At 53.9% G+C, this 11,643-nt stretch overlaps 1 protein-coding gene across 1 annotated transcript in view; it reads left to right on the top strand.

Moving 5' to 3' along the window:
* Positions 1-643: 643 nt before the first annotated feature.
* RNF157 (ring finger protein 157) overlaps positions 644-11,643 on the top strand; it is a 37,166-nt gene continuing 26,166 nt past the window's right edge. Inside the window, exons 1-7 of the mRNA XM_015559213.1 lie at positions 644-723; positions 6,699-6,845; positions 7,473-7,589; positions 7,719-7,836; positions 8,645-8,711; positions 8,963-9,006; positions 9,393-9,440. Coding sequence (XP_015414699.1) covers positions 644-723; positions 6,699-6,845; positions 7,473-7,589; positions 7,719-7,836; positions 8,645-8,711; positions 8,963-9,006; positions 9,393-9,440 — 621 coding nt within the window. The remainder of the gene's footprint in view (positions 724-6,698; positions 6,846-7,472; positions 7,590-7,718; positions 7,837-8,644; positions 8,712-8,962; positions 9,007-9,392; positions 9,441-11,643) is intronic.

The raw sequence follows: 11,643 nt of genomic DNA, 5'->3' as shown, positions 1-11,643 counted from the left end.
GCTCTGTCCCTCTGGGCGCTGCTCGAAGTGAGCGGGTGTTGGGCAACATCCTTTGTATCTGAACACAGCGCTCGGGGGAGGGCCTTTGTTGTACAAGCACGGGTGGGGGGAGGGGGGTGTTGTTGTCCCGCTGGGAGGGGTCCCCATCTTGGCGAGGGCTTCCTGTCCGTGAGGAAACCGGAAGTCGCGTACGTTTCATTTGTCATCAAAACAGTACTCAGAGTCTAGTGCAGTGGTTCTCAACCTTCTGGCCCTTTAAGTACAGTTCCTCATGTTGTGACTCAACCATAAAATTATTTTCGTTGCTACTTCATCACCGTCATGTTGCAACTGATATGAATCGTCATGTAAATATCTGATATGCAGGATGGTCTTAGGCGACCCCTGTGAAAGGGTTGTTCCATTCAGGGCACATGCCTGGTTGGGGGCTCCATCCCTAGGGTGAGGTGTACAGGAGGCAGCCGATTGATGATTCCCTGTCATCGTTGATGTTTCTGTCTCTCCCTCTCCCTTCCTCCTTGAAATCAATTTTAAAAAAGAAAAAGAAAGAAACAGGAAACATTCTTTAAATAAATAAATACATAGAGATAGATAGATAGATAGATGTTTTGGGAAGGTCAGCCTTCGGTGTGAGGTCACAGCCATGACACCGGCCCTGTGTCCGGCCAGGGCACCCAGCGGAGGTGTCACGGGCTCTAAAGGGGCCGCCGTCTCGGATCTCTGGTAACCAGACCTGTCTCTCAGCATCTCGGTGTTGAGGTCACCCTGCGACATCCTCTTGGGGTCCCCCTCCCGCCTCTGGTTGGGGAATGGGGTGTCTTGTCAGCTTTGTGATCACCTTCCTGCTGTGGCGGTGAACTCCGGGAGGACTGGATGGAAACTTAGCGAAAAGGGGGTTTTTCTGCTGTAAATAGAGCCCTTTGACGTGCTGGTCCGCCGCGGGCGCAAGGCCGCCTGCTCCGGCAGCAGCTGGTTAAACAGGCAAATTTGCATTCATTCTGCGGCATCCAAGCAGAGACAACACTGCCCTCCCCTGACACTGATCTAAGCAAACGCTCTACGGCAGCGTGAGTCTAAAAATACCCTCTGCTGAGTTGTGGACACACTACACTTCTGAGAAGAGAGGAAGCAGAGAAAGCGGAGAAAACAGCCAGGCATCAAATAGAAGGAACTGAAATTTAAATACAAAAGCCCTAAAACCTGCCAAGGAAAGGGTGTATGTGGGGCTGTAAATGATGTGTTCACATGACTCCAGATGTTGGTCACCATAGTAACTATCATTTGATTCTTTGCCACAAATAGTACACGCCTGCTAACCTACCAAATGAGCACTTTTCTGCTTTAATTATAAATTGCCTAAAATAATTTTCTTTTTCTTTGGAATCAGATTTTTGGCATGTGGGGCTTCCTGTTTTCTACGTAAAGACGGTATTTGTGCAGCCCTGGCTGGTGTTGCTCAGTGGTTGGAGCATCGGCCTGCACACCGAAGGGTCTAGGGCAGTGGTTCTCAACCTTCCTAATGCCGCGACCCTTTAATGCAGTTCCTCATGTTGTGGTGACCTCCAACCATAAAATTATTTTTGTTGCTACTTCATTTCTGTAATTTTGCTACTGTTATGAATCATCATGTAAATATCTGATATGCAGGATGTATTTTCATTGTTACAAATTGAACATAATTAAAGCATAGTGATGAATCACAAAAACAATATGTAATTATATATGTGTTTTCCGATGATCTTAGGCGAAACCTGTGAAAGGGTCGTTTGACCCCCAAAGGGGTCGCGACCCACAGGTTGAGAACCGCTGGTCTAGGGTTTGCTCCCCCGTCAAGGGCAGACACCTGGGTTGCAGGCTCGATCCCTGGCTCCAGCCAGGACACATGCAGGAAGCAGCCAGTACCTGTGTCTCTCTCACATCGAAGTTCCTCTCTCTGTCTCTCCCTCTCCCTCCCTCCCTTCCACCTTCTCTAAAATCAGTGGGAAATATCCTCAATGAGGATTAACCAAAAAGAAAAAAGAAAACTAAGAAGATGGGGGAGGCCACAGGATGGGCACCGGCTCGAAGGTGCTCCCAGAGCCACATCGGGCATGCGCTGCACGCGATCGGGCCTGAGACGAAGAGCAATGCTAGCAAATCATGTAATTTTTAAAAGGCTTTTTGCCGAAGCTATTTATTTTTATGAATGGGCTATGTCCTTTTTGGAGGCTCCTGGGAATTGCCCCGTAATTTACCACTGAAACCAGGTATCCTGCCATTTCATATGCATTGTGACCACATTTTCTACAGCAAAAATGTGAATGCATTTGTAGGGGTAGTTGAAATTAGAACGGCTTTAAAAATATCTGGGAGATATGGTTGATATGCTAGGGTACATACATATTGTATGTGTACACACACACACACACACACACACACACACAGAGTAGCAGTTCCACATTTGGTCACCAGGGGGCACTTTGCTGACGTGAGGCCAACGTGAAGGAAAGGAAACTGATGAACACCACGTTAAAGGTCAAAGGGAAGCCGGCTCAGAATTACTGAGTCTTGATTGGCAACCCCCCCGGGGTGGGGGGGGGCTTTGAATGCGCTCACCTGGCTGAACCCCCGCTGTATATACTCCCATCCTGGGCCTGAGGCCTGTGGGATTCAAATTACTCTGAGATTTGGGCTCATTTCAGATACAACATCCTTTGCCGTATTTACGCCTGACGCTGTGTGGAAAGAATATGCCCTCTCGGCAAGCCCCCAGAGTCTCACTTCCTTCTTTTTTTAAAACAATTTTTTTATTGATTACAGAGAGAGGAAGGGAGAGAGAAACATCAAAATGAAAGAGAGTCATCAATCGACTGCCTCCCACATGCCCCCTACTGGGGACCCAGACGAAAACCCGGGCGTGTGCCCTGACGGGGAATCAGACGGTGACCTCCTGGTTCGTAGGTCAGTGCTCGACCCCTGAGCCACGCCAGCTGGGCCGTCTCACTTTTATAACGAAGGCAGGCTCCAGGCAAAGACTGGCGGACACAGAATGACATGCGTCTGCACCTTGTGACAGAGAACTGAGGCTCGGGTAACATTCTAACTGGAAGACAAAGATCACAAGGCCTTTGTTGGATTTCCCCCCCTTTTCTGTTGTTTTTATTTTTTTGGAGGGTGTGGAGGAGAAAGGGCAAAGGGAAGGAAGGACTGGTCTTTATTTTTTTACCCTCGGGAGGAGTTAGGGCTCACTCCCCGTGCCTGTGCAAATGTATATGATTCACGTGCTGCTCCAGAAAACTATTTTAATCCCAAAGTCGTTTATTTTGGCTTTACTATAGACTAGCATTTGTGTCGGATTTTGCTGCCCTAATTCCTTTTTGCTTAAGCGTATTTGAAAATTGTTTTAAATTCCTTTGGTGGAAGGGGGGGGGCGGTGGAGAGAAGTGGGCCACAGCCGGGGCTGACGGCGTTTCCAGCTTCCCCGGATAAAAGCCTCTGGAGAGGAAACCAGAACCCGCTTTCTGGAGAACAGTTTGGCAAACATATTCGTAAAATGTATGCTTACTCTTTGATCCAGAAATTCCAGGCCTAGGAATTTGTCCTAAGGAAGGAATCAAACGAGCATGCAGAAATGCAGGACCCAGGCACTCACCACGTTTATATCAGAAAAATAAAACACAAACACACACGAGGCGAAACCAGCAGAAACCAGGGGGGAATATGGGGTTGATTCCAGCGAGCGGTGCCTCTATCGCTGCCGTGCGAGGCCACGTCCGATCACGGCTTTACCAGTGTCCGCCACGTTGTTCTACGTGGAAAAGAGGCTTTAAAGTCGTGTGTGCAGCTTGAGACGGCGCGGAGATACCGAGGCAGGTGGGCGGGCCGGGCCTGGACGGACTGATGCCTCACGGGGAAGACCCCGCCGTGTCAGCTTCGGTCTAAATCGCTGAGAGGTGAAATGACAGCGGATTTTGTACTTTTTTGTGTGTTTTTCAACTTTTCTGCTTGAATACGGGGTGACCCCCCCAAAAAAATGTAGACACCCTTTTTTCTGATAGCTCAATTGATGTTTCTTTTCAGATTTAGCCCATTGGAATGAATAATTATTCAAAGTGCGTATACGTTTTGGGGGGGCACCCTACATGTGTTGCTTTGTAAGTAGAAAAACCTACTGGCAGGTTTAAAAGGATGCGTGTTTAATGTATCAATGAAGGAAGTAAATGTTGCTCCTCGGTTCCCACAGAGGGTAGTTGGATACACATGTGACAGCTTAGATTGACTGTGTTTTCTCAAGGGCCATGGGCACGCATGTGAATTATCAGCAATCAGATCGAATCCATAAAACTAGGTGCTGTCGGCCGTGTTTTCTGAGTGAAAGAACCATCGTCAGCAGAACCCCGTGGAGGCCCCGGCGGAGTGGACGGTGGGCCCCGCTCCCCGAAGCCGCTGCAAGAGGGAGTGAGGCTGTCTCCGGAGCGCCACGCTGGGGCAGGGCTACACCGTCTAGGACAGTGGTCCTCCACCTTCTGGCCCTTTAAATACAGCTCCTCATGATGTGGCCCAACCATAAAATTATTTTCGTTGCTACTTCATAACTGTCATGTTGCTACTGCTATGAATCATCATGTAACTATCTGATGTGCAGGACGGTCTTAGGCGACCCCTGTGAAAGGGTCGTTCGACCGCCAGAAGGGTTAGAGGGGTCGTGACCCACAGGTTGAGAACCGCTGGCCTAGTAGGTTTTCTGTGAATCAGATGCAAAAATCGTTCATTGTCCACAAAGCATCGGCACCGTACGGGGCGCATTGGAGAATGCATCTTCTGAAGGCAGTTCCCAGCTCACTGTGTTACTGTGTCTCCTCTCATCTGCTCCTTGAGGGAGAGTGTACGGTAAACCCGGGCAGCCAGGGACCGCGAAGGCCCCGGGAGAGCCCCTGGCGCTCGTCCCAGAGGCCTCTGCTGCCTCTGATGGGCCGTGAACGGAGGACCGGGCCCTGCGCAGGCGGCCGGCTTCTCCCTCGCTCTCTGTTCCCACGGTCCCGAGGCGCCGCGTGGCCTCTGAGCGGAGCACCTGCGGGCCTGGTGCCCTGTCGCCCCAGCTCAGAGGGAAAAACCTTTGGGATGAATGCAGTAGAGGGGCGTGTGTGTGTGTGTGTGTGTGTGTGTGTGCGCGCGTGTGTGTGTGTATGTGTGTGTGTGTCCTTTGGTGGTTGCGACTGCGTTTGGTACTTGCGGGCGTTCTTGTTAGTGATCCACGTTGTGAACGCTGACTCAGGTGAGCTTCATGGAATGGGAAAAGCAGCCAAATCTCTCTTTTTTAAAAAAATAGTTTTATTATTGATTTCAGAGAGGAAGGGAGAGGAGGAGAGAGATAGAAACATCAATAATGATAATCATGGATCCGCTGCCTCCTGCACGCCCCCTACTGGGGATGAGCCCACAACCTGGGCCTGTGCCCTCCCCTGGAATCGAACCTCAACCTCCTGGTTCATAGGTCGATGATCAACCCCTGAGCCACCCCAGCTGGGCGAGTCTCACTCTTCTGACGCCCAATCGAATCCCGGTTCTACCGGCTGTGACCGGGAGCAAGTCCACGCGCCGTGGCGGCTCTCCGTGTCCTCCCGGAGTTCGGGCCTGGGCCTGCCCCCTCACCTGGCCAGGCGGGGAGGCCCGTGCCAGGGAGGGCGGCCAGGGGTCTTCACTCACCGCTGTCTTCTCCCGGAGCCTCCTCTGCAGCCCGCCCCGCAGAGCCGCGCGGAGCGGGGTGCCGGCCCCAGAGCCTGGCCGCGCCCGCTGAGGACGGGCTCCGCGTGGAGACTGTTGGGCTTCACCTCGTCGTCCGGGAGGGCGGGCACGGCCCCTTCCCTGGCAGCGGCCATGTGGCTGAATTTCTTTTAAAAGGAGAATTCCTGGGAGAGAAAGTGAATCTCGCAGAGGCCTCCACAAGCCTGTGGAAAGAGGAGCTATCTGGACTTGGAATAAGAAGTCCTTATTCACGGATTATATTTACTTTTAAATTTATTCTTAGCCTCATACGCCCAGACACTCAGAGTGCCCAGGGCCGGCTGCTTCCAGCCCATCATCGTTATCAATTGTCCCTGAAATGCCTTCTCTGTGCTGTCCCTGAGACAGTGTCAGTCATTTTGTGTTTTTTAAAAATATATTTTTATTGATTTCAGAGCAGAAGGGAGAGGGAGAGAGAGATAGAAACATCAATGATGAGAGAGAATCATGGATCGGCTGCCTCCTGCACGTCCCCTACTGGGCATCCTGGGCCTGTGCCCTTGACCGGAATCAGACCCTTCAGTCCACAGGCTGATGCTCTATCCACTGAGCCACACCGGCGAGGGCTTCAGGGTCGGTTTTAAGCAGATGCTGCCTCTGCTAAGGCTCGGGCTCCCTGGGGGAAAGATAGGTTTGAAGAGGCGGAACGGGGAGTGGAAACCATGTCAACTATGTGACTAGAACCTTCGATTCCGATGAAAAGTAAACATAAATGAAGTCGGGCAAAGGCGCAAGGACGCTGGCTGTCGCGCCGTGAAGTATCAGCCATACTGCCCACCCGGCCTGCGGCAGTGATGTCCTCGACCGTCACCCCCAGGAGGGCGGGGGGCAGGCTGAGGACCGGAGCGCAGCCCACAGTATGTTAAGGTTTTGAAAAAGGGATACAGTGTAAATGCTGGTTGCTGCCCGCCAAACGCTGAGGTTGGTGCTTGTAGGTGCACCGAGGAGGTGAAGACCCCCGGGGCCGAGGCCGGCAGAGCTAAAGTCCACTACAACGTGGAGTTCACCTTCGACACCGACGCCCGCGTGGCCATCACCATCTACTACCAGGCCACCGAGGAGTTCCAGAACGGCATCGCCAGGTACGACGGGACGGGGAGCCGCCTTCTCCCCGGCCAGCTCAGGTCCCATGCCTCATGCGCTCACCAGGCGAGATCTGGCTCTTGAACGTGGACTTTCTCCTGCAGACCCTACTTCTTTTTAAAAAAAATATATATATATTTTTTAATTGATTTTTAGAGAGGAAGGGAGAGGGATAGAGATAGAAACTTCAATGATGAGAGAGGATCACTGATCAGCTGCCTCCTGCACGCCCCCTACTGGGGATCGAGCCCACAACCTAGGCATGTGCCCTTGGCCGGAATCAAACCTGGGACCCTTCAGTCTATAGGCCAACGCTCTTATCCACTGAGCCAAACGGGCTGGGCACTACTTGTTTTTTTTAAAAAAAATATTTTTTGGAGAGGAAGGAAAGGGAGAGAGAGATAGAAACATCACTGATGAGAGAGAATCATTAATCGGCTGCTTCCTGCTTGTCCGCTATTGGGGATCGAGGTACAACCCCGACGTGTGCCCTGCCTGACTGGGAATCGGACCATGACCTCCTGGTCCATAGACTGATGCTCACCCACTGGGCCACGCTGGCTGGGCATAGAGACCCCACTTCTGCCCGTTTCCCTTTAAGTTGTGCCATGTGGCTGCCGTGGCAGGTGGCAGCGGGGCCTCCAGGTCCTTAAGATGCTGTTGGAACCCTGTGAAGTGACCCTGGTGGCCGGTGGCTGCATAGACGAGTTTAATCGCATTCCCCAGCCAAGCCGAGGACGTAGGTGACAGATCTGGTCCGTCGGTTTCATTCCGGCGCCCGTGGGTGACTGAGAGCAGGCGTGAGGGAGGAAATGGCAGGGCCGCCTGGGCCACACACTGACTCTTGCTTTGCTCCCGACTTGGATCGATAGCTACATCCCCAAAGACAACAGCCTGCAGTCGGAGACGGTGCACTACAAGCGCGGGGTGTGCCAGCAGTTCTGCCTGCCCTCCCACACCGTGGACCCCTCCGAGTGGGCCGAAGAGGAGGTGAGCCGCCCTGGGGGGAGAGGACGCGGGCAGGTTCCCCATGGGGCCTGGATGGGCCCGGGAGCTCGGGAGCTCCTTAGGACCACGGCCAGCAGCAAAGGGACTGCCTGCCAGGCGCTCAGAGGTCATGCTCACCTTCGCTTTGTAACGCCTTCACACCCGAAAGGATGCGCCCAACCTCGAAACTTTCCTCTTCCAAACTAGCCCGCTAGCCCGGGGCATTTCAAGAAACCCGAGCTCAGAGAAAAGAGCCGGGAGGCTACACGCCTGTGCCTCCAGGAGATTTTAAAGAGAAACTGGCGGCCGTCCCTCAACGGGACATGGGTAGTGACGAAGTTGTGGAGGAGCAGAGAGGAGGTTCGTTTAAAATGTGTGTGTGTGTGTGTGTGTGTGTGTGTGTGTATTCATGTAGAATCTATATTTAGATTCATATAGAATCTAAAAAGGCCCTACCCACGCTGGGAGCCTATATGATAGATAGATAGATAGATAGATAGATAGATAGATAGATAGATAGATTGATAGATTGATTGACTGATTTCAGAGAGGGAGAGAGAGATAGAAACATCAATGATGAGAGAGAATCATTGATTGGCTGCCTCCTGCACGCTCCCCACTGGGGATCCAGCCCACAACCTGGGCGTGTGCCCCGACCTGGAATCGAGCCGTGACCTGCTGGTTCCTAGGTCGGTGCTCACCCCGCCAGAGGGCAGAGATGCGGTCCTTGGCCACGCCCGCCTTTCCGACGGGCCCTGCGCCATGGCAACATGAGCTTCCTTTGTCCCTCCTCCCTCTGCTTTCCTGCCAGCTCGGCTTCGATCTGGACCGAGAGGTCTACCCGCTGGTGGTCCATGCCGTGGTGGACGAAGGAGACGGTATGGACACCCTGTGTCTTCTTTTGCCGACACACTGCCCGTGGGGGGCCCAAGGCCGCCGTGGGTGTCAGGCAGTGTCTGCACCTCCCTCCCCCACTCCTGTTCCCGAGGCCCGAGGCTGACAGGTGCACCGGGTTCCATGACGCGCCCATCATGATGGCACGAGCCGCGGGGAGTCGGGGAGGGCCGACCGGCGGCGGCGGGTGTGTCGCTTGGTTTCCTTCTCCATCCTGTGCCTTCGTTCCTTCCAGAGTATTTCGGCCACTGCCACGTGCTGCTGGGCACTTTCGAGAAGGTGAGTGAGTGGCTTTCCGGGGCCTCCCTCACAGGTTCAGCTATCCCGGGAGGACGGGCAGCCTGGTCCCGGCTGCCTGAGCTCAGCAGGTGGCGCTGGCCCAAGAGGCTGGTGCTGGGGTGGGGGTGGGGGGTCACCACACTGGGGGCTGCGCGGGGCCGAGCTCCAGCTCTGCCACCAACCTGTGCCCGACCTTCCACCCCGAGGCCTCCTTTCCTCTCCCCCAAAGGGAAGGGTCAGACCAGACCTGGAAAGGCCCTGCCCGCCCTGGGAGCCTGCAGTCCCCACGGCGGGGCCCCCAGGCCACGTGCAGCTGAGAGGAGTCGCAGTGAACACGGGGCTGCCTGGCCTGCGCCCTGGTCATCACCGCCCTGTTCTCCTTGCAGCACACGGACGGGACCTTCTGTGTCAAGCCCCTCAAGCAGAAGCAAGTGGTGAGTCCTGAGGGCCGGGCTGCCATCGTCCCCTCTCTCCTCTCCTCTCCTCTCCTCTCCTCTTCTCTCTCTCTCTCTCTCTCTCTCTCTCTCTCTCTCTCTCTTTCTCTCTCTCTCTTTCTCTCTCTCTTTTTTTAATATAATTTTGTTGAGTTCAGAGGGGAAGGGAGACGGGGAAAGAGATAGAAACATCAGTGATGAGAGGGAATCATTGACTGGCTGCCTCCTGCACGCCCCCCACTGGGGATCGAGCCCACAGCCCGAGCAGGTGCCCTGACCAGGAATTGAGCTGTGACCTCCTGGTTCATAGGTCGACGCTCAGCCACTGAGCCACGCCAGCTCTTCCCCCCTCCCCTCTTTTTTGCTCTTTGGCTAAGCACTCTTCTTTCCTCCCCCCACCTTTTTTTAAATCAAAGGGGAAAAGGAGGGGTGCGCTCCTGTGGGTTGGAAGCTACGTGGGTGGCCTGAAAGGACCTGGGCTCTGCTGTTGTTACTGCCCCAGAATTGGCGCTGCGCAGCCGGGATCTGAGCGAAGGGCGTGAGCAGTGAAAGGACCAGATGTGTCTCCCGACATTAGGTTCAGGGAGGAGTCCTTTCATCCGAAATGCCGGCCTGAAGCGCGTTGGCCGAAGGATTTAGTGCTGTGGTCCCGTCCAGGGCCAGTCAGAGAGCTCGGCTTCACGGATCCCAAAATATATTTGCTTTTTTAAAAATATTGTTATTGGTTTCAGAGAGGAAGGGAGAGGGAGAGAGAGAAACATCCATGATGAGAGAGAATCATTGACCCGGTGTCTCCTGACCCCCAAAGGGGATCGAGCCCACAACCCGGGCATGCGCCCTTGACCAGAATCGAACCTGGGACCCTTCCGTCCGCAGGCTGACGGTCTGTCCACTGAGCCACACCGGCTGGGGCCCCACCAGTGCTTTTCTAAAACCCCAAGCTCGCTAGCCAGCTGCCCCCTTCCAGAATGACCGGCCGTTACGCACGTGTCCGCTAGACGTCCTGGCCCCAGCTGAGTGCCACCCGGCCCCTCTTGCAGAAGTAGGAGGAGAGCCATGGAGGGTGAGGAGCGGGGAGGGGTGCCCGGGACACCGGCAGCCCCACCCACGGGGGATGGTATCTGAAATTCCACATTATTCATTTTGGGGGGTTAAGTGCTCTCCCCTCTTAGTGAGGTCACTAATCATAATACTGTAGTATAAAGTAGTTGATAGTGTCCTTTCTAACATAATCACTGAGTTGGAACAGGTTTTTAATATTTTTTTTATTGATTTCAGAGAGGAAGGGAGAGGAAGAGAGACAGAAAGGTCAGTGATGAGAGAGAATCATTGGTCAATCCGGGCACGTGCCCTGACCGGGAATCGAACCGTGACCTCCTGGTTCATAGGTCAGTGCTCAGCCCCTGAGCCACGCCGGGTGTAAGAGAGGCTGTGGAGGTAGAGGAGGCACTGCCTGGACTGGCTGGCTGGGGGAGCTCAAGGAAAACGGCTTTTCTGTAGCTGCAGTCACGTTAGTGACAGACTTTGTCAGACCGGCGGGTGGGATATGACATCACTGACAGGCCAGGTCTCGGGATGAATTCAGAGGCCAGGCCGAGGGCGGGGCCTGGACTAGGGAAGCACTGCTGGGGCCCAGACTCCTGGGAGTGAGCCTGGGTGTTGAAGTTGGAGTTTTAAGAAACGGGGGCTGCCCTGGCTGGTTTGGCTCAGTGGATAGAGCCTCAGCCTGTGAACTGAAGGGTCCTGGGTTCAATTTCCCGTCAGGGCACATGCCCGGGTTGTGAGCTCAATCCCCAGTAGGGCGCGAGGCAGCCGGTCCATGATTCTTTCTCATCATTGATGTTTCTGTCTCTCCCTCTCCCTTCCTCTCTGACATCAATAAAAAATACATTTAAAAAAAAGAAAAGAAATGAGGGCTAGAGGGTGATTTTGCAGCGTGTTGGAGATGGCAGCTCCCCTCCGATGCCTCCCTTCTGCGTCTTCCCCTCCCCGTTTCCCTTACCCACTTCTCCTCTGTCTCTCTCTCCCACTCCTTTCTCCCTGTGATGTGTGAACCTCACGTTTATTTCGTAGCTGAGGTCACATTGTGCTGCATCTTCTCCCGCCCCGTTCTAGTCTCCCCTTTCTTCGCTGCGGGCGATGGTGCGGGCAGGGCAGCGGCATGCCAGTCTGAGCATGTGTGTCCTGTTGGGGGGAATCAAAC

The sequence above is a fragment of the Myotis davidii genome, unplaced genomic scaffold (assembly GCF_000327345.1).
Source record: "Myotis davidii unplaced genomic scaffold, ASM32734v1 scaffold274, whole genome shotgun sequence".
NCBI lineage: Eukaryota > Metazoa > Chordata > Mammalia > Chiroptera > Vespertilionidae > Myotis > Myotis davidii.
The sequence above is the reverse complement of the archived record's forward strand: the minus strand, read 5'-3'. Positions and strand labels throughout refer to the sequence as shown.